This window comes from Monodelphis domestica, chromosome 5 (assembly GCF_027887165.1).
Source record: "Monodelphis domestica isolate mMonDom1 chromosome 5, mMonDom1.pri, whole genome shotgun sequence".
In the NCBI taxonomy this organism is placed as follows: Eukaryota; Metazoa; Chordata; class Mammalia; order Didelphimorphia; family Didelphidae; genus Monodelphis; species Monodelphis domestica.
The window spans coordinates 277505448-277529224 of record NC_077231.1 but is presented as its reverse complement, the minus strand read 5'-3'; the positions used below and the strand labels follow the sequence as shown (position 1 = coordinate 277529224).

At 38.1% G+C, this 23777-nt stretch overlaps 1 protein-coding gene across 1 annotated transcript in view; it reads left to right on the top strand.

The window, feature by feature from the left end:
- CDK6 (cyclin dependent kinase 6) overlaps positions 1 to 15554 on the top strand; it is a 278423-nt gene extending 262869 nt beyond the window's left edge. The window contains exons 6-7 of the mRNA XM_056800208.1: positions 2288 to 2423; positions 4290 to 15554. Of these exons, the coding sequence (XP_056656186.1) occupies positions 2288 to 2423; positions 4290 to 4436 (283 nt within the window). The 3' untranslated portion in view covers positions 4437 to 15554. The remainder of the gene's footprint in view (positions 1 to 2287; positions 2424 to 4289) is intronic.
- Positions 15555 to 23777: the final 8223 nt, after the last annotated feature.

Here is a 23777-nt window from a genome sequence, read left to right as displayed (position 1 = left end):
GAAATATCAAAGGAAACTTATTTCAACCTATAGACCTTGGTATCCGAGCATATTTTTAATCACTTAAATCTTTATGCACACACACACACACACACACAATTTGTTTTAAGTCTTTGATTCTTTCTTTGCTTAGCCTATAATTACTTGGTTCAACTGCACCTGAGCAAGGCCAGGTGTAGGGTGTCCTGACCTAGACACTTGCCATAGGAACACACCTGTACAGGATGTAGTCCCAATTCCAATCGCCTGTGGCTGCCAGGTGAGAGCCACCGATTGGGATGTTTGGTGGTCAAAAATGGGGAAGAACATGATTCTTGCCAGGGTCCCAGAAATAATGAAAACTCTTTAAGTGTTTCCATGAGAAGATACCTTCTTCCATGAAAAAAGCATGTTTTCATTTAAACACTCAGTATGCCCACACATATATGCCTAAGGAGAATGATTTCATGCAACCAGCCAGCACCATTTGTAAACTTGTTATTGGAATATGCAACCCGTATCACATAGAACTGGCTGACAGGAAGGTGATGAACTTTGGGTGAATGAGGCATGAATTATTTGGCCATGCCCAGAGGTGGGCTGGAGCCTGCACTTACCAACAATCTAGTTGGTAATATAATAGTAAAAATAAATTCTCAGAAGGATACTTAGAAATTGGCAAAAACTACAGATCTTGAATTGTTGTCTTTATTATCTGGATATATGAAAATGAGAGCGAAAATGTTAATAATGCAGACTAAATTTAAAAGTGATCCCTGCATTTTTAGAGAGTCAGTTCTTAAATATTTATCAGGTCACCTGAGGATATTATCCATGTGAAAATTTGTTTTGCCTCTATGCATATTTGCTACGAGTTTCTTGTATTTCAGTGGCAAGGAGTGGGTAGGAAAGAATGTTGATTTTTTGTTGTTGTTGTTGTTAATTGAAAAAAGGTAATTTTTTTTAATGTCTTAGTGCAATGTTTGAATAACCAAGAAGAACCAGTTTCCCACCTAAACAGGACCTCTACCAATGCCCATATTATAAATTCAGAATATATAATAATATGATTCATTTCTGAGTTCTTTGATACCTCTTTTTCATCCTTATTCTTTAATCCACAGGGGGCTAATTGTTCATCAAACAATGTAAATTATATCTCTAATATGTGTCCTAAAACATATGGTAAAGGATTGCGGATTAGTCCAACTTTTTAGTTTGGTATTAAATTACCTGGCTTATTTGCTTTGTTTTTATTAACTTGAGAATTATATCCTTTATCAGGCACCAATATGGTGCCCCTCGCAGCCTGCCCCTGCCTTCCCCAGAGGACTACCAGACTCTCCAAGGAGGAAGTATGTGTTGGAAATAGAACAGGTCATAGCCTCCCTCCTGATCATCTGTGGGCCTGGGAGTAGCCACTGCTTTTTCATCCTGGGGAAGATCAGGAGATCTAAGTGCCCTGGTGCATTTGTCTCCATTTTTAAGTGCACAAAATTATATTTGAACATTTCTCCCTTTTTTTAAGTGTACTTTACCCTTCTGTCTTAGAAACAATATTAAGTGTTCATTCTGAACAGAAGAGCAGTACGAGCTAGACAGTGAGGATTGAGACTTGTCCAGGATCACATAGCTTGGAGATATCCGAAGCCACATTTGAACCCAGGACCTCCCAACTCTGGGCCTGGCTTTCTATCTACTGATCCACCTCCCTGGCCCTAGTTCTCCCATTATTAAAAGTTACTGGTTTACCTTGACATCTCTCACTAAAGCTTTTCTCATATTTGCAATTCCCTGTATCGCCCTTTCCTTTTGTCTCCTGTCATCCAAACATAACCATCACCTAGTAGGGCTGTTTGGAATCACAGAGCTGAGCTAGAAGGGAACTAAAATCCATTCATTTTACAGATGAGCCCCAAAGATGTTAATGACATCCCTGGGGTCCCAGCCATCGTTATCAGGAGAGATTTGAACCCAGAACCTTTCTCTCTAGTCCCTCCTCTTTTTTTTCCACAGTACCTCCCATTTCTGGGTCCTAACAGAAATAAAATTATTGCTGAAGACCCCCCCCCCAAGCCCTCCTCAGTGGGCAAGTCACCTAATCTTTCTGGGCCTTTTCTTCATTGGTAAAATGAAGGTCTTCTATATATTCCTCCAGTGCTCTCTTCTGAATATCCAGCTGCTTTCTTCTTGGTCTTAAACTGGGGAGAGGAAATGGGTTAAAGCACGAGGGAGACACGCGTGTACCAGAACAGAGGCAGCGTCCGAGTCCTACCAGAAATCACATCCGAATGCGTCTCTCTTACAGCGTCATTGGACTCCCAGGAGAAGAAGACTGGCCCAGTGACGTGGCCCTTCCCCGGCAGGCTTTTAATGCAAAATCTCCCCAACCAATCGAAAAGTTTGTGACAGACATCGATGAGCTAGGCAAAGACTTACTTATGGTAAGTGTAGCAGTGTATCGGGGGGCTGGATCAGAACCACAGCAGACCCCGGCAGGATGGCAGAGTGGAAGAGGGTCTGCGGCAGATCCCGGAGTGGGACCGGAGTCCGGTGCAATTCCGGATTCACGCGCCAACAAACAAGCAGGCTCTGATTTTTTTTTTCCTTTAACATCTGTGAAATATCTACCGAAAGAAACACATTTTAATGATAGCATTCTTTGCATCTGCCTCCTTTGTAGATACGGCGTAGCTAAGTGGTACAAAGGACAGTGTTGGGCTTGGAATTCAGTTACCAAATCGGGAAATAAGTTGCTGTGCAGCCATGAGGAAGTCACTTAAACTGCCTGCCTCGGTTTCCCCACTTATAAAAGGGGGGTATGAATGGCACCACCAGTTTCTGTTACTTATAGAACAGCCAGTGATTATCCTTTATCTGTGGCTTCTAAAACAAGACAACTTAAAACTTGTGACATTTTCTCTGAACTGTCATGGTTGGGGGATAGGAAGGAAAAACACAGAGATCTTAATGAACCACCCAGATGGTTAAACTGCCTGCCTCAGTTTCCCCACTTATAAAAGGGGGGTATGAATGGCACCACCAGTTTCTGTTACTTATAGAACAGCCAGTGATTATCCTTTATCTGTGGCTTCTAAAACAAGACAACTTAAAACTTGTGGCATTTTCTCTGAACTGTCATGGTTGGGGGATAGGAAGGAAAAACACAGAGATCTTAATGAACCACCCAGATGGTTAAACTGCCTGCCTCAGTTTCCCCACTTATAAAAGGGGGGTATGAATGGCACCACCAGTTTCTGTTACTTATAGAACAGCCAGTGATTATCCTTTATCTGTGGCTTCTAAAACAAGACAACTTAAAACTTGTGGCATTTTCTCTGAACTGTCATGGTTGGGGGATAGGAAGGAAAAACACAGAGATCTTAATGAACCCCCCAGATGGTTAAACTGCCTGCCTCAGTTTCCCCACTTATAAAAGGGGGGTATGAATGGCACCACCAGTTTCTGTTACTTATAGAACAGCCAGTGATTATCCTTTATCTGTGGCTTCTAAAACAAGACAACTTAAAACTTGTGACATTTTCTCTGAACTGTCATGGTTGGGGGATAGGAAGGAAAAACACAGAGATCTTAATGAACCACCCAGATTGTTCGGTCGGTGTATTCCACAAATCCTCCCCACATCGGGGAGCAGAAGATGCACTCGGTCCCTGTGGGAGGAGGACCCACCGAGTTCTAGGCTCTACTTCTTCCCAAATTCAGCTTGTCCTTCCTTACCTCCCACACATCCCTCTAGAGATGCTGGTACTCGGAGAGAATCTGCAACGAGAAATTTCTTTCCCCTGCTAAAAGAGCATTAACTCTCCCAGCCTAATGACTACTCTTGTTCTTAAGTAAATCCAAAGAGCCCTGCTTTTCTCAGAGTAGCTATTCCTGCTGGAACCCTAATGGCCAGAGCCATCCCTAGGGTCAAGTCATTGGTACTCAGCTGACTGAGCCACCCCCTACCCCCTCTATCAAGGGCTCTTAACCAACAGTCTGGAGTCTTGGGGGGTGCGTTTGATGACTGCATTTCTGGCTTCCTTTATAATCCCGTATACTTTATGTATTGGAAAACCATGACTAAGAAAATTTTAAGAACTCTTAGTTAATTGTCACTCCAGAGAGAATAGCAAGTACATTTACACACACCGTGTGTAATATTTACATTTAACATTTAAATCATTTTTATATTATTTCTATTATATTATTTATATATTATATTTATATTATATATAGTAATACATTATATATTAAAAATCATTTATTATATTATTGAGATTTCTTTTCCCTTTTTTCTCCCACCACAGAAGTGCTTGACATTCAATCCAGCAAAAAGAATCTCGGCTTGCGGTGCATTGTCTCATCCGTATTTCCATGACCTGGAGAAGCCTCGTGAGAATGTAGACCCCCGGACATCCCCCAGCCAAAGCAGCAGTGAGGGGAACAGCGCATGAGGCGATCAAAGCTCCCTGGAGCTGAACTGACTGACGACTAAGGGGCCGCCCTCTGGGACAGGCAGTGTGGCTGCCGATCACGTCTGGGCTTCTGGAGGGTCTGTCTCTCTCTTCTGGATGGTGATCTGTTTCTCCCAGGAAACTGACCGAGTTTACTGTTTCTGAATCAATGCAAAAGCAATTTTGGGCTTGATGTCTGTGTGTCTGTCCATTCGTTTGTTCGTTTGTTTGAAATGCCTGGGAAAAAAAAAAACTCCAGATGAAGAGAAGCTGCTGACCAGTTTTGCTGCCGTTTCTTTTGTCCAACATCAAATGCTGCCAGTGTGAAGTAGGAATAATCCAGTCACTGCCGACTTAAGATGTAATCTCTCTATAGCTGCTGAAGCCTAATTTGGTACAAGATCTTGAGAGAGAGAAAGTGTGAGTGTGCGTGTGTGTGTGTGTGTGTGTGTGTGTGTGTGTGTGAGAAGTGTTTGTGTGCTTGTAATCTCTTAAAGTGTTATTTTTTTAACTACATAGAATAATTGAATTTTTAGAGGCTGATGGGAATGAATATAGATGCATCTATTTACTGAAGAGAAAATAACAGAATTAGAACTTCTCCAGCGAGAAATTTGGGCCTATAGTGACAACATCTCCTTTCTGTCTAAATACAGTAAGTTTACAAGGCGTGAAAGAGTTTATGACTACCTAGGTAAAAGTGGATGCACACTGAATAATTCATCCCTGCCTTTCCAGCCCCTCTATGAGTATCTTTAAGGGAATTGTTTTGAAATACATAAAATCCTCTGCCCTCTTTGGAAAGCTAATTTTATTTGATGCAAATCTGTTTTGATTGTACAACATAATTATTTTTCTCTCAAAACAGGGCCCGGAAATCATTTCCTTACTTATCATTGACTTCAGGGACTGTCCCTCAAAAAAGAAAAAAAAAGAAAAAAAAGGAGAGAGAGTGCCTTTTTTCTGGTTTGCGACTTTTTAAAAGATTTCTTAAGGCCTCTTTTTACAGCATTTCCTATTTTAGTTGAGAGAATCCTTTTTTTCTAGCTGGTTACAGGAATGCCCTAAGCATTATCTCTACATGTAAACACTGTACTCTCTAATGCACTGCCTTACTTGCATTGTGTATTACCTCCTCGTGCCTACGTACATCACTGCCAGCTGGTTCATTATGTCATTCTGCATAACTTCTTCCTGTGTCAGACAAACCTCTCCTATCTAAGGAGTAAGATTGCAACTTTATGACCACCAACTCTACAGCCTTCTTCCGGCCCCACTGGGCTTCTCTTTCAAGGTTCGGATGACATGATCCTTTGCTTTCCTATTAGGATACACACGTCTCTATACCACCAGCAAAAAAATGTACAAACCTCTTTGTAAGACGGCTTGAATCTATAGCTTAGTATTTTGCCTTTTTTTGACCCAATCTTTTTTCAGTACAGCATATATTTTTTTAAAAGGCAAAAAAAAATTTTTTCACTATTTTCAGAAATAGCCTTCTATTTACTCTACAAAAGTATTGAGGTTTTCCCCATCACTTGGTCCATATTTCCTTTCTAGTTCCTCTTGCTCTTTGATCTGGGGCAGGGGACCTGTGCTAAAAGGTTCCTGGTTCCCATGTTGTTCTTCTCCTACTACAAATGAAGATCACTGCCTTGTGGCTGTTTTTCTTTAAATTGTTACCTTTTTCCTGCTTTTTCCTTAAATTGTTACCTTCGAGGTAGCTGCTTTCATGACGGTGCTCACCCTCAATCCTTTGCTCATATGATCTCTGTTTTCTGGTGCCTAATGTCTGATAGCAAGAACATGGCTGGCCAAATATCTTTGGAGAACTGTTGACTCTCACTTTTGCTTTTAGACTGTTGCCTTGAACATCCACATCAGTTACGGTTATGTTCAGAGGTAGAATTATCAAGGAATGAATGAGTCAGACTACAGGATATCGTGCAGATTTATGCATTAGGAAGGATTGTCGTTTTCATGAGAACTAACAATATGCAGCTTCATGGAGTATACAAATATATCAAACTAAAGAAAAAATGAAGGACATCTGGGTCTGGGGAATCGTTTTAAAAGAAATTTACATATACGGGTTTGTTTCAGTGATAGAAAAGTTGGGAATTTTCCTTCAAAATAGAGTCATCAAAGAAGAATATTTCACAAGTTTTTCAGTTCTTCTTCTTTTTATCCTTGAAATAAAATTCTCCTGAAGGGCACCTTGATAATACCAAATATGTCCAAGGATGGTGAGTTTGCCTTTCTTTTGGAGTTACGACAAAGAGGAAGATATGTTTTGTGCTGTCACATACTTGGGTTAAAGAACCTTCCTGCCTTGCTATACTATATGAGCTTTTAAGTCAGCCTCCCTGTAATCATCACTTAGGCAAAAGTTTGAGTCACACTGATGTGCTGTTCCAGAGCTTCTGTAGTTTGTTTTATTTTTGTTTTGTTAATTGGCTCAGGAAGTTCACCTTTCCTTTCTAGTATTTATGATTGACTTAATTTTTTTTAGTTTTTTTTATGAGATGTTTAAAACACATAATTTGTCCCAATATCCTTTCCAAAGTTATCCCCTGGTAATACAAAATAAGACAAAGCAGTTCACCCTCTAGCGTTGATCCCCTTGGCCAGAGACTTATTCCTTTTCTCTTCTGCTAACTTGGGGATTTGGCTAGCATAACTGTTTTTGCAACTTTGTGCTTTTTTAGCTAGCAGTCACCTCCCATGTTTGCCATTTCCTGATTCAGGATCCACATCAGGCCCCGCTGCTTTTAACGAGAGCTTTGCTGAACCATCCCAAATGGTCCCCTGCGCTTTAGTATAGTATTCTTCTGGGAAACATTGTTCCATAGATCTTGACTAATGCTAAGAAGCCAAGGTCACGTAGGAATTCAAAATGCTTCTCAAGCCTTATCTGAAACCCATGTAATACATATTAGAAATGCATGGTAGATTTGAAGGTAAGTGTAAAAACTATTATTGTTGGCCTGGTAAAGGCACATCCATCATGTTTCCCATGTCACAATGGAAGAGAACTGGCTAACGTCTTATAGTGGACAGCCATAGGCTTTCTTGTATTTACTGTAGCAAAGAAAAGATGAAGAAAATGCTGTCCAGAGCAGAGTCCTATGGCTAGTTCAGGGCAGTCCCCTGTATGGAAAAGAGGCAAAAATTCTAATCTGAGGGAAACAGATTCTTCCATTTTGATTCTTCTCTGAAGTCAACAGGAATTCAGAGTTCAAGAAAGAGGAATGTTTGGGGCAGTCTCAGTCCCTTCTCCTCTCATGGTTACCTCTTAATAAGCTTATATCCTGGGTTTCAGACCTTCTAGTCCCCAGGTAACTTACCAAAAAAGATCAAAATTATCCAACCTAAGACTAGAAGCTGGGCATCTTGCTGATTTGTAGGTGGTACCATACTCAACATCTCTTCTATAAATAAGGTGCAGTATTACAACTGGAGCAGTCCATCTTTTATCTCTTTGGTTGGGCTTTTTTTTTTTTTAAGTTGAAGAATGGTTTTTTAATTTCCCACAGAAATGTGTCATTATCTTGCTGGGAAACCAGATATTTTGCTTCTTAAATTATCTATTTGGCATTATGATGCTTGATTACGCACTATGGATCTACCACCCCAATAAATGTTGCATGTAGGGTCTAGAAGTGCCACGATTAACAATCCTCATTCCATCATGGAAACAAAATTATTTAAACTTTCTAATAACATAGTAGACATTAAGATTCAGCTTACCAAAGAATTCTTTGTTTCTTTCTTCTTGGAAGGTCAAGTATTTTTGTACATTTGTACCAGGCCATATATCTTCTATTTTTCTCAGAAGCATAGCTCCTCCCACAGTTTGAGGTCATATCAAGTATATCAAAACCCAGAAGCTGGTGAATTCTTTGATGTGATGAACAAAGCTTAGATGGACACCCATTGTTGGCCAGTTTGGCTCATTCTTTTTCGCTAGAAGAATTAAACTTAGAAAGAAAATGTTATCATAGAATCTTGGGTAATGAAGGATTTTCAGAAGAGTTTAGACTGTGAGAGATAAATAAGATGTCATTTGTTTAGACACTTTTGTAAAAATATGAGTTGTAAAAACAATGGAGAAGGTTGGTGGAAGTTCAGAAGAAAAAAGAAAGTATCCAAAGGAGGATAGTTTGGAGGTCATGTTGCATCAAAAAATGCATGTTATTAACAAACATTTTGTAAGAATAATTTCAAATTCCAACGGGAACCTTGAATTTGGTGAAGTCAAAGGAAACTTTCATGGAGAAACTAAGCCTTGATTCTAAGATGTTCCATTTTTATCAGTTATCTTTATTCCTCACTTGGGTAATTAGTTAGCCTATAATTTCATGGCAAAAAAAAATTCAAACTAAGCTTTGCAGGTCATAATTTAAAATGTTAATTGTTGTATGGAACAACAAGCCCATGGGGGAGGGGGAGGAGTTGCCCGCATATCACTGGAGCAAAAATCAGAAACCTTTTTATTTCTCAGCATTTACAATTGAAACCATTCACCAAAGCATTGAAGCCATTGTATTACTACAGTTAGCAAAGTGTCTACATGAGCAACATCTTCACATTTTTCATTTTGGAAGCCTTTAGTGATTCTTTAGGAGGCAACATCTTCAGTAGACCATCAGTAACTGTGTTTCTTCTTTAAAAAATAAAAAAAAATGACCAATTTCAAATTGGAATGTGGCCTTTGCATACTCATCTGTGCTACAGTAGATTATTCAACTCCTTTTGTTGTCTTATTCGCCTCTTAGCTTGGAATTATATCTAGGGATTTCCTAATTGGTTGGTATATGTAGTACAAAAATAATAATAATAATGCAACTCCATCTTTCGCTAACTATAAACAGCAGGAATCAGGACAGAAGAATCAAATTTTTAAGTGGTATTATTTCCCCTCACTCTGGTTTGAACACTTAGGAACATCATTTAGCTTTTCAAACGGGTTTTTTTTACATCCCTTTTCCATGAATTCAGGGAGGGAAAAAATGGAATTGTATCAACAAACTACTATTTCTTCCTTAGGTCTTCAGTATTTCAGAGCTGTGATCCTAAATGACAGGTGAAAATCCATCCCAACATGTCTTTAGAATGTATGTGTGTGTGCATGTGTGTTGTGTCTGATTTTGATTAGTCTATGATTTCCTTGGTGTCAATACAATCCAGTCTACACTTTCTAATCCTTTTGATTCCCATCTATTTGTTCCCTTAAATCAAACTACCATGTCTTCTATGTTATTCTTAGGCACAAATTATCACTGATGACCTGCAGCAGCTTAATTACACCCACCATTAATCAATAATTCATTTATATTAATTACTTGGTGATCACAGTATTCTGTGATTCACAGCCATCCCTAACCACTAGGAGAATGTTGGCATAACCTTAGAGAAGTTTTGAAGCGAGCCTGGGAATATGATAGGAAGAGAACAATGAAAATTGTTTTTATTTTTTTGTTTTATTTCCTCTAGACTGACCTTAAGAGATTATTCATTTTATTCTACAACATGAAACTTTGGGAGGAAAATCTGGGAAATTCTAAGGTCATAAATAAGCTTTTAAATGTTTCCCCTTCTTTGATGCTTAGATTTATTTTAATTTTTATCTGGTACCAGTTTTTCCAAGATAAATAATATGCCTGAAATCACCCAGAAATGCCAGTGGGGGTGATGATTTATCAGTTTCTTGTAGAAGTATAAATTACCTATAAGGGAAATATTTCTGCTTTGGTCATTTAAGGGAGAGACCCTGTCTCTATATAAGTAGGTATTATTAACTGATAAATGAAGCAGCTCTCCACAACATAGGCTAATTCTGATGGAAATGTGGCACTCTTCCCATTTTTCTCAATGAAAGAGTTTACATCTGGAGTTTAGTACTGTCAGGTTCCTTGCTGCAGGTAGCTGTATTTTTACATGAAGATCTATCACCCTAATGAAATAGGGCAGTAGGGTGATCAGATCATGCAACCAAGCAATACATAAAAGCCTTTGTTCCAAAGCATCACTGTCCCCAAAAGAGTTCCTTCAAATAATAATAGACAATAAAGAATGTTCACATTGCAGTACTCCATTTGAATACAGAACTAGGGAGAAAGAGATGATTCATTTTCTAATCTATGAGCCTAAATCTGTGAACATTACAACTTTAGAATATGTCTATTCTGTCATATACTGGTTCTGTGACCTTGCAGGTCATTTGTTTCCTCTGTGTACTCAAGAAACTAGCTACAGCTTTTACATTGTAGAACTGCTGCTGATCTGTATTCGTAGAGAGAAATTCTTCCTAAGAGATGAGTGAATTCACAGATATATTGGAGTGAATCTGGGACTCATGTATGTAATTTATAGGGAGTTTCACACATATATGGTAAGTGGATGTGATTCCTTTTTCCCAAGTTATACCTGAGAATATACTTTTTATAAATTGTTGTTTTGAGAAAAAAATTTAAATGCTTTTTATTTTAGAGGAAAACAATAACTGGCCCCAAAACTCATTGTGGTGCATATGCTCCAAAATTAGTTCATCTTCCCCAGGAATGTCATTTTAAGTAGAAAAAATCATTTTATTGGCTATATAGGAACTCCACCCATCTCTTAAAGTTCACAACTCTGAACGTGACCCAGCCAAAACCCTTTCTTTTGTTTTTTAATTCCCTTCATAGAATAAAAATATGGTAATGACTAATGTCCCCTGGGAAATATTACACATATGCCTTCCTGTCAGGTATTCTGTATCTTCTATAAATAACACTTGAAAGATTATTCAAGACTCCCCCTAGTATAATGGATTTCCAGTTCTAATTTCAAAATGAAAGACCAAGTGAGAATCTCTAGATTGTCCTAAGAGGGCTAAGAAGCTACAGTAAAATGTGTGTATCCAAAGGTGGCTTCACCTCAAAAATTGCAGTTATTGGCTATCTCAATGGGGAAATTAGTGTTTGGCCTTAATTAGAGACTAGACCTCCCATCCATTTGTCTTGAAATGAAGTTCAGCCTGAGCTAGATACCATGAATGTTGTTTTGGCCTTGAAGCTAACTATTGGACAATGTTTAAGGAAGAAACACTAGAATCAAAAGAATATTTCTTCAAAATTTATGCAAAGGTTATTTTGAAGAGATGTGGTTCTTGCATTTCTGCCTAAGGTCTGTTAGTCTGGGAACAGTGAATCTACAAACTTATCCAAGCTTGCTTCCCACTCCCCATCCCCACAAGAGAAAATGGATAATTATAAGAAAGCTACATTGGATTGCTTTTTACCATTTTGCATTTAGCTGGCTCTTGTTTAACTATAAAAAATGGACCCAAAAGAACTGATCACAAATTCCTTGTTTCTGCCTTCTCCTTAACTTACCATAACACAAAACAGGGGAATTTTGCTTTTCTTCTCACCTTTTCCCATTTCTGTCTAGTAATTAAGTATCTATAAATGAATACTCAGCTACCCCGGCGTATTCCTATGTACTTCATTTTGTGTTGAATTACTGGGGGGAAGATTCACATTGTTTGATACATGGGTTTTCTTAAAAGAGCCCATCATTATATCATTTCTAGACTATTCTATTTTTGGTTTTCTAAAGCATCCATCTATGATGTTAGGCAACTGTTCTGAAGATCCTCTTGGTGCCCTTTTTGGAGGCCTCTGGTCCTTTAAAAATATTCACTATGTTAAAAGAAGCATTGATATTTCAGTGATCCCAAAGCACTTTGAATTTGACTTGGCATTTGAAAAAAATGAACACAGTGAGGCAATGGCCACGTTGCTCATAGTCCTGAATGCAATTCTATTTCCACTCTTGAACCTGTGTTTGTGATGATGGGTGCCCATGTATATCAGTAGTCCTTCACTTGCATGTATTCATGCATTTTGCCATGATGAAGTACCATAAAACTCGAAGTACCAACTGCCCACCTATGTGTACATGAGGTGGAAGATATTCTCTAAATTGTATTCAGAATCTAAAAAGGTTTATCTACTGCCAAGCTTCATTATTTATTTCTGGATTATATTTGCCACATGGAAATACAGCTGGAGACAGAAAAAACCTTAAAGCTTGTTGTTTTTTATACTCATGCATTTAATGCTCATTGCCATTGTCAAAGGGGCACCTACTCTAGATGGAAAGAAATTAGATTGATGTGCCAGAGTAAGCTGCAAGCCTTTGCGTTAGACAAGTGAAATGAGCTTGGTTGGATAGACTATATCATACCTGAGTCATGAGTCAGTTTTCTCATATAGGCAAAGAAAATAACAAAAAGGCCTCTGAAATGGTTTTTGCTGTCAACTTTATATAGCATAAGGTTAAAAAAAAGTCAAAAAACAAAAACTCACGTTAGAACCATCCCAGGTACTGCCTTAATTTAGGAGCCACCCTAGATTGCCATCTGTGAAAGTGCCAGTCAGGGACAGATGCCTAAGTTGGTGCCTTATTTTGCCTGGGTTTGTGAAAAAGCTTTTCAGAATCATAAAGTGCCCTTGTCCACGCTAATGGAATTGGGTCAAACTATTGACAGACAGAAAGAGCCCGGGGTGAGGCTACTGTAGAAACAATTTCCACATGTGATGGATATTGTGTCTCAAGGTTTCTAGAATGTTTCATACAACAGAAGGTTTAAGTTTTCAAGGTCTCAGACAACTCGGATTCGTACAGAGGTAGTTTTCTTTGTATTTTTAAGAAAGAAATGATTGCAAGTGGAATGATGTGCAACCAGAATTTGGCAACTAGTAATACCCAACATTTCAGTTACTTGTCTAGCATTTCATTTTTGATCTAAAGGTTTGAAAAGCATGCTTTTTAGTCTAGAAATACAGTATGTGATAAGAGAAGCACAATATTGGTACCCATGAGAGTACCAGCACTAGAGATTTTTATAGGATATTTTTTCTGAGATGTGTAGAAATACATTTATACTGTAAAATATATTTGGGGTTTGGGTTGTTTTGTTTTTACAATTCCACAAAGCATAATCAAAACTTATTTTTTTCAGGGTTACAATACTGTAGGTCACACACAGTAAGCTTTTTTTTTTTCAGTGTATTCTGATCATAGATAATAATGTAAATGTTGAAAAAAAATCTGGGATTATACACTTGAATTGTTGGTTTCTGTGTTTGAAATTGAGGTTATTCTGGTGATGTCTAGGGCAGGAGTCCTGCATGCCAGAAGAGACTTCTCTAATCCCCTGCCTGACCTGGTCCTTGATCGCTGACTGCCATACTGCCAATCTGGCAATCCTGTATCTCTCCATCTGTTCTTGCTTCTAATCTGGGCATCCTTCATGCCCCTTCCCCGGGCTTCCCATTGTCTTGGACTGCCTACAAAGCTGGCTCTTCTTTATTTACTTCTGCCCCTGCTCGGGTAGCAGAGGCCCAGTTAAGAGGTGCTTTTGATGCCATACTCAGTTGTGGATAGACCTGTGTATGCCCTGCTGCCACCCCCATAATCCCTTTGACCTTACACAGCAACTCAAAAAAGTTTCCAAATGCTTGGTCCAAGGTATATGAATCTAAAGTTGATAATGGACATACTGTAATAACTTTCCCACATCCTGCATCCAAAATCAAATCATTTCATAGAAATGTCCAGTTCAGCTTTTGTTACAAGGTGAGGAATTCCCAAAGGGTGTGAAAACCATACATTCCAGGCTGCTTTTTCTACCAGTTCACAGGCCATCCTTTCACCGTATTTCTTCATACTTGAAATTCATTCAGCTATTTTAATATCAGGGTACAAACATGTTCAAGGTGCATGTATTACTGTTCCTTCAAAAGGTGCATTTTTTTTTCATTTCAGTGTGCTTAATAATTGCTATTAAATGGCTCTATTTTTGGTGCTTTTGGACTAGCTATTAAAAGAAATGGTGCATGAAGATGCCCTGCCTAGAACATATCTTTACTCTAGATCTAGTGGTTTTATCATTTCCTTATGCTGGCTTATTCCTTCTCTGTCCCTGGGAACAGAGATGCAGAAAGGGCAGCCCTTGCCAAGAGGCTTGATGCGTCAGGACCAACCTCCTGCCTTCCTTTGGCTCAGCCCACTGCAAGAGGCAGTTATCTTGCAGCATTGCTTTCTTAAAAACCCTTCCCTCTCCTGCTTAGCTGAGCTGGGTAAGCCTTCAAGACAGGATGACCCAGGCCACAAAGAGGAAGGGGCTGAGTTGAGAATATCTATTCTTACAGCACAGCTATGACATTCCCTTTTCTGGTATCTTTACCTTGGACAGCTCCTAGGAGGGGAAGTACCTCTTATCTCTTTGAAAGAACATTCCTTCCTCATAGCAGCCCAAGTGGAAAGCTCTGGCTTTTCCCCTCTAGGCATTTGGAGATGTAGGTCAACTTATCTCTAAGCTTCCTGGCCTGAAAGGACAGAGAAGAGATGGCATTTATTGGTCAATGGAATGTAACACCCAGGACCCCAGAAAGCAAAGTGTAGTATCTAAAACTCAGTAAACCCTCATATAAATCTTTCTGTTTCCAAATCAGCCTAAGAATGGGTTCCTTTACCCTGCTTCTCATTAAGGTTCACGATCTAACATACCTTTCTAGCATGCAGCTTACCTAAGGGATTCATAGTTTCATTTCTTAGAACAGCTTATGGAGAGAAGAGAGAATGAATGGACTGCAGGAATAATCACGTTAGCGATCACAATTGTTGAAAGGGCAGAAAAAAGTACAAAGGGTCACAGATTTGGGATTAGATTAGACTTATTTTATCCAAGAAGTAAGTAGTCCTTTAGAACTGGATGTCTTACTGCTGGCAGTGCTAGAAAGCCGAGTTATGTATTTATTGTCAAAAGATGAGATTCATTGTTTTTTTAAAAATCAATATTGGAGTGCCATTGTCAGATTAATATTTTCAGTTATGCACAAGGTAATTTGAAGTTCAAAAAAGAGAAGTAGTTTGTATATTTATCATCCAATTCATACAGTTTCTTTCAATAAAAGTACTGATAGCAAATAAAAATAACAAAAACAGCAATATTTTTAAACTGCTTTCTCAAAGATCCGCTGTCTTAACTATATTTTTCTTGTATCTTGATGTAAGGTGAATACTGTCACAGTAAGTACTGAATAAATACAAATTTTGGCAAAATATGTTTCAATTTTGTCTTAAAGCCTGATGTTCCTCCAGCAAAAAAAAAATAAGGAATAAAGTAAGTGCTATATCTTCATCTTAGAGTTAATGGATTATTATGTGCACATTTCTTTAAACCATCTAAGTTTTCAATGGAAAGTGCCTAGTACATGTGGGATTCATTTTCAAGAGATGAGGGAAAAGGAAGGTGGGCAAGTACAGGAGCTTCCAGCAGCTTCGTGGCACCTGAAATTGCTTCTGGGAGAAGCTAACGAAGGAAAGTTCTTCCAGCCTTGTTCTGCTTCTCTTACTATTTGAACATTTTCAGAAAATAAAACTGACCTCATAAAGGATCATAGAATTAGAACTGGAAAGAACCTCAGTAGTTATTGGATTCCAACTCCCTCCATTTTACAGATAAAGAAACAAGCCCACAGAGATTAAGGGATCAGCCAAGGATGAGATAACTAGCAAGTGTCCAACATGGGAATTGAAGCCAAGTCGTTCTGACTCCGACACCACATTGCTTCTCGTGTTTTCTCTATGTTTCTATTTAAGACACCTGTAAAAAAGGTACTGTTCAGAGCTAGGCCCCTGCATATTTACTTATAATCCAGGAACATAGCTGTAATTTCCCCCAACTATGGATACCATCTTAGATTCTAAATATCCCTCAAATTAAATGTGTTATTCAGGAGAGGTAATATGACTCCCAAAAGCACTGAAAGTAGATGGTCAGGACTGAAGGCCTTTGATCACTGAAAAATAATAAGAATTAAGAAAGGAAGCAGAAGTGAGTGAGTGAGTGAGTGAGTGGTCTATAGGAATATGGCTGCTTGAGAAACACAGAGGTAACATATTGAAAAAGACTAAGGAAATCCCCTTGCAAGACAATTTTAAAAATATATTGAGCTCTGACTTTTTTTTTAAATAGCCTACTTTGCCATATGAGACAGGCAGTGGTTATCAGGTAAGCATCCTACTTCAGAGTGAATCAACAAGCATTTAACAATCGTCTGTGCATATGTTATATGCTAGTGACCAGGGATACAAAGACACAAGTGACATGATCCCCCTGCCCTCAAGGAGGAAGAGGACAATATAAGGGACTGCATTTGCTTATTCATGTATTTACAATACCAATTCTAGTCATGATTTATGAGAACTTCTCCAACCCTCCTTCGCCCTCATGTTTCAAGTCTATTTGAGAACCAATGTGATGTTCTAGCTTGTGTGACCAGAAAGCTAGAGGACTAAACATTCCAAGTCCTATGACTAACTCAAAAGTAAATGAGAATTACTCACAAAATGTAAAATAATCGCTACTGTCTTCACTGGGCAAAAGAAACCCCAATAAATCTCATGAGATGTGAGCAGAAAGGACTATTCCTGATGTTCTCAAAACCTCTGCCCCAATAGCCATCACATTGGGATCCACTAGGCAAATCTCTTCCCATCAATGGCACTTTTCCAGGATACCGGTGCTCACCGACCCTTTTTTGTTCAAGTGTTTCAGTTGTCTCACTCTGTGACTCCATTTGAAGTTTTCTTGGCAACGATACTGAAGTGGTTCACCATTTACTTCTCCAGCTCATTTTACAGATGACAAAACTGAGGCAAGCAGTTAAGTGACTTGTTCACAGTCAGACAGCTGGCAAGTGCTAAAACTGAACTGAGCTCTTCTTGCCTGACTGCCCAGTATGCTATCCACTGCACCACATAGCTGCCCACATAACCAGTCCTGCTCTTATTTCATGATTCTGCAGCAGCAAACAACACACACACACGCAGAGGAGGTGAAAATATGCTCCTCTCCTAGAATGGTAGCATACAGAACTAATGAACAGAGGAGACTGAAGCAGGATGCCAACATGTGTGGGACTAAAAGGAAGGGTACTGGCATGGAGCCAAGAAGCTACAAATTCCTGCCTCCTACCCCTCAAATCCTGCCTCCCAAGAGTCACCTGGAACAGGGACTAAAGCCAGTGAAATGTGAATTCCCCGGTGGGAGAGGTAGCTAATAAAGCTTTGAGATCTAACTGTTGGGGGGATCCATTATCAAAAGGGAAGGAATCAGGGATCAAGAAGGGAAGGGCCTAAAGTTATCAAAAAGCCTAGGAGGAAGAATATGCAGTTAAAAGCCTTGAAAACAAGCAAATAAATGGATGGGAAAAATATTAATAACAAAAGGGACGATGGTTTTTAGGGCATCTAAGCAAATCTATACATCTTTGAAGAAATCCTCCAAAATAAAGGAAAATTGAAATGCCTGAGGAGGAGACAAAGGACCTGTGGATCCTCAAGAGAACTTGGGAACACCACAGGTTATTCCTGAATGGTTCAAGAGGGGGGAAAGTTATGAAAGCAAAATTTATGACTTGATAGCAAAAATAAACAGCAGAGTATAAATACTTAAATCTACAATTGTGAATCTAAAGAAGTAAGAAAGAACTACTGATTGATTGGAAATACAAATATAAATGAAAAACTGTAGAACAAGAAAGGCAATAACATTAAAAAAAACACATGGTCTTTATACAAGCAAAAAAAAAAATTTATTTCAAAGGCAGGATGCATTAAAAAAAATTAAAGGGTCGTAGGTCTTCCAAAAGAATACAAGAAGTCAAAAAACTTGAACATCAAAGTGTAAGAAATGATGAGAACTCCCGGGATGTCTAAACACAAAACAAAGTACTGATTGAAAGAATACACAGGTGTACCTAATCAAGACAATGATAAATCATGAAGGAATAATTATACTATAGCCTCTCCGAAAGAAAGGGGAGATATGAGAAAAATTGAAAAACTGAGGCGACAGAGGAAGGGAATGAAACATAATGGAAAGAAAGAGGGAAATCTTGATTCACCAGTAGGAAGGGGTCCTCCTGAAGAACATTCCCATGAAGAGAAGGAAAGAATGTTGTAGGAGGGGAGATGAGATCCTTAACTGTATATAATCTATATAAGCCACTTCAGCTGAGAGAATGTTGTGCTACCATGGACAGCTTCATATCTCAGGTGGAGGGAAATAGAGATCCTTGGGGCAGCTAACATTTAGAAGTATGGGTCGACAAGGACCTAGAGGGAGATTCCATGGCAAATTAGGGGAGGAACTGATCATGAGAAAGGCAGAGGGTTGTAATGATTGCACAATTAAAGACATGAGAAAATTTCTGATATGGATCAAAACTATCTTCTTTATCTCCTAAAGGAAAGAAGACATAGCAATACAATAGTTTCTACTCAGTTTTGGACAAATCTAATAAAAATATAAACAAAAGGAAAATACAGAAGTTAGCAAAGTGTATGTGAAACTAGGATGAAAAGACTTACAAATTCTTCAATATGGGACTGCTAAAAAAATCTTTTGGCACCACATGGAATATTTATTAAAATTAATTGTAAGAGAAATTGCAAATAAATGTAAAAAAGCATAAATAGTCCTTTACAGATCATAAAGCAATGAAAAATCATTAATTTGGGAGGAGGGGAACAAAAGACACAGACTTACATAGAAATTTAACAATGAAAATCTAAATAATGCATGAGCCAAAGATAATATCAGAGAAGTAATTAATAATGTAAAAAATAATATGATAATGATGAAACAGCATATCAAAATTTCTTGGACATAGATAAAAATAGTCCTAACCGATTATTTCCCTTAAAAATACATGAACAAAATAGAAAACAAATGAGAATTTTTTTAAAAATTTAAAGCCAACAAATGAAACAAGAACAAAAGAGGAGGTACTGAAAATGACAAGATATAAAATGGAAATAAAAATATAGAAATAATTAACTAAAAACATTCTTTGAAAAGATCAAAATGATAAAGCTTTAACTTCATTAAAAAGAAGAAAATAGATATCAAATCTCAATGAACAAAACAAATTTACAACAAAAGCAGAATAAAAAGAATTATCAGAACTTACTATATACTATGCTTGCTAACAATGAAAAACACAAAAGAAACAGAGGAATACTGTCAAATATATAAAATAACCAAACTCACAGAAGACAAAACACATATATTAGTCTGACCTCAGGAAAGGACATAGTTGTAAATAACCTACTAAACGGAGGGTGGGGGGTAGTTTTGGTCCTACTATATTTAAGGAATTCTCTCAGACTTAAAAAAAATTAGTATCAACGTTACACAAATTATTCTCAAAAAAATAAGAAAAAAACACTTTGCCAGACTCTTTTTTATGAGATAAATATAGTCCTAATATTAATACTGTAGTGATTTATTTAGAAAATCCCAGGTAATCAACAAAGATCCTAATTAAGAATAGTTTCACCAAAATTGCAGGCTATAAAATAAATGAATGAAAAACAATGTTTTTATAATAATAACAGAATCTAAGAGGCAATGACAGGAAGATATACCACTCCAAATAACTACATAATGCACAAAGTATTTGAGTACCAATCTATCAAAGTACAAAAAAAGTAGGTTAAATTACAAAATGATATATATATATATATATATTATGCACAATGCCCAGCACATAGTAGGTGCTTAATTAATGTTGATTGGTTGGTTGATTATGACATTTCAAAGTCCAAACTCTCACTTGTGTTAATTAGAGAACAACTAAAATGTATAGAGGAAAAATCATTTTTAGATTAAGAAAGAGATTGAAGTCTATCCCAAACATGACAACTGTTCCCTCACATAGAGGTTTTGTAGTGTGGCTTGAAAGGAGACAGAATAGACATCTCAAGCCTCTTCTCCCCATAACCCTTTTCCAAGGGAGACTAATTCATGCCAGGAGGAGAAGCAGGAGTTTGGGCCAAAAGCTTGGTCACTCTTGTCTCTCCAAAAAAAGGGAGTACCAGGCTAGAATTATATCTATCTGTTCCCTTAAATGTTATTGGTCCAAAGGGATGAGGATTTCAGATTCAAGCTAAACTTCTGGTGACTTCTTTAATGAAGAGAGATGAAGAACTCCCAAGTTTTATAATCAAGACTTGACTCCCTTACCACCAAATACCATTCCATAATGAACACTAGGAATTATCAAAGAAATGTATTTATCCAAGTTGATAGCAAAACAGAAATCAAAGAAAGTACCTATAGGAAAATATATACCAAATAGCATGGAGTGAAGGAGTTCTCCCATTGGAAATGAAGTAACAGCTCAACCAAGAGAGAATCCTACATCTCATCCAAAGGGAAGTTCCCCAAAGTTTCTAGCACAGCAAGTTCATAATAGAAACATGTTGGAGATTGCCAGCTCCTCTCATGTCAGTCCCTTTTGGCAAGTCCCATCTTATTATGGCTGCTATTTGCCTCACATTGTTACAATCTGTCTGTGGCTCTCACCATGTTGCATTCAGCAAATTCAGTTCAATATATATTTAAAGGCTTTCCACAGGCAAGGCATAGAGGGAACACCACCATGTGAAGGATACGGACCCTGACCTGAAGGAGCTTAAACTCTACTTGGGAGCTTGGAAGGGAGAAAGGAACCAGTAGAATATAACACGAACACAGATAACTATAAAATGATATAGAAGAGATGCTCTGAGAAGGGAGAGATCACTTTTGGCTGGGGGACCAAGAAAGGCTCTATTTAATTAGAACTAGGTATTAAAGCAAGAGAAAGCTTTCAGCAGGTAGAACAGAGGAGGGAATGTGGTGTGGGAACAGAAGAGGATAAAGAGATTGAAGGAGGTTATAAAAGTACCTACAACTGCAGGAAAAGATCCAGGAGAGAAAGAACTGCCTTATGGCAGCCAGGATTGGGGATTGGGGGCTCAACAGGATCAAATGTTGCCCAAGAACAGTTGGGCCAGCTTTTTTAAGTTCAATTTAGTTCAATTCATATATTTTACAAGGAGGGGATATCAAACTTTTTGTGAGTTTTTCATACCTAGCTATGTAATACTTTTAAAATGGAGAACTGGTTTTTCCAGTTAATTTGATTAACCTCCCAAGACATAACTACATCCTGTAACAGAATCCTAGTGAACCTGTCTGTTAAAATTAGGCAAACTATAAAAATGACTAGAGCATGTAGGCCAAAGAAAATAGGAGTAAAAAAAAATTAAAACTTAAGATAAAGAGTGCCCCATAATTCCAATCTCTGTTCATATCTCATTTTCTAACTGAAGGCTGGCAACAAAATGACAAAATATGAGGAACTTGTACACATTGAATACAAATGTGCACATGTGATTGCAATCCAAGGAAAGTATACTTCCCAAAGGGTTAGGAAATATCAATTCACATAAGGTAAATGATGTCCTTGCTCCCTCCTTCCTTTCTTCCTCCCTCCCTCCTTCCTTTTTAACCTTTTTCTTTCTTTCTGTCTTTCTTTGTGTCTTCCTTTCTTTGTGTCGCTTTCTTTCCTTCCTTCTTTCCTTCCTTCCTTGCTTCCTTCCTTCCTTCCTTCCTTCCTTCCTTCCTTCCTTTCTTTCTTTCTTTCTTTCTTTCTTTCTTTCTTTCTTTCTTTCTTTCTTTCTTTCTTTCTTTCTTTCTTTCTTTCTTTCTTTCTGTCATTTCAGTGTCCAACTCTATAGACCCCATTTGAGTTTTTCCTGGCAAAGATGCTGGAGTGATTGGCCATTTCCTTCTCCAGCTCATTTTACTGATGAGTAAAACTAAGGCAAACAAAGGGGTGACTTGCCCAAGGTCATACAGATAGTGTCTGAGACTGAATTTGACTTCAGGAAGATGTCTTCCTGTCTCCAGGCCTAGCATTCTATCCACTGGACCATTTTGTTGATATGTATTAATCTAATCCTGATTATAAATCAGTCAACAAGCATTTCTGTGTGCCAGGTATTTTCTACATGTTGGGGCTATAAGCACAAAAAGGAAATAGCCCCTACCTTCAAATAGCTTACATTCTAAAGGGGGAAATAACATATAAGCAGGAGTGTGCTGGAGTCAGCTTATTACCAGCTCACAAACACCAACTGTTAAAATTTTCTATGTGAACATTTATACCTCAGAAATCAGTAAATGGTATGAATTGGGGCTTGATTTATTGTTTTACTGATTTTTGTTTAGACTTAAGAAAATGATGTAGAAAATGTAAATAAAGCAGATTAAACTAAAAAAAGGTGTCTTGCATATCTTTTTTTTAGAGACCTTGTTGTTAAAAATTAACCAGTACAACATTGCGTATAGGTAAATAAAAATACATACCACAGGGAGCACGGTGTCTCTGTGCACACCATAATTGGGGGAGTGGTGTCCCCAAAATTATAGAAACAATAGCCACTCACCCCAAAGCTGGCTTATTACCTGGCTCTCTGCAACCTTGAGAAAACCAGTTAGCATTTTAATCAACTAACCAGCAAGCATATAATTTGGCCACCAGGTGGTGTTACTCTTAACCAGTTAAGTAGCTTTTGGTTCCTGACCGGGATACTTAGCGTCCAGGCACTGTCTTTCCCACTACGTATTGAAGGTGGTCAGCCTATAAAGTCTTAGATGTGCCCAGTATTGTGCTAAGTGTTGGGGAGACAGCAATAGACAAACAGACACATAGGGATGGAGATGGATAACCATCAGCAGCATGGCCAGCCTCCTGGTTGAACCCACCCCAGTTCTTTCCTCTTTTCAATCCATTTCCTGCACACAGCTGCCAAGTGATGCTCTCAGAACAGAGGTCTGACTCTGCGGTACTATTCATTTATTTCTACAAGTGTATGTTGTCTTCCTCGCTAGAATGGAAGTCCCTTGACGGCAGGGACTGTTTCTTTGAATTTCCTGTGCTAATCACAGTGCCACATACAGAAACAGGTGCTCAATAAATGTCTGTTGACTAATTGAAAAATAAATGTTTTTAATTAAAGGAAAAATAAAAGTGTGCATCAGATTTAGAGCAGGGAAAGACACTTGGAGAGGACCCAGATATTCTTAACTTGGCAACGACAAGATTTCAGGGAGGAGATCCAGTTACTTTTTAAAAAATATTTTGGCAGGTAGGGCAGCTAGATTGTTCAGTGGATTAAGAACCAGGGCTAGAAACAGGAGATCCTGGGTTCAAATCTGTCCTCAGACACTTTCTAGCTGTGGCAAGTCACTTAGGTCCTAATGCCTAACACAATATTGATTCTAAGAAGGTAAGAGTTTAAAAATATATATATATAGAGAGAGAGAGAGGCAGATTTATTTCAATATAATTGGGATTTTTGTAATCCTATATATTTCAGAAATTGAAAAACATTATTCCAAAAGGTTTTACCAGAAGGCATCAGTTACCCCCCCCCCAAAAAAAG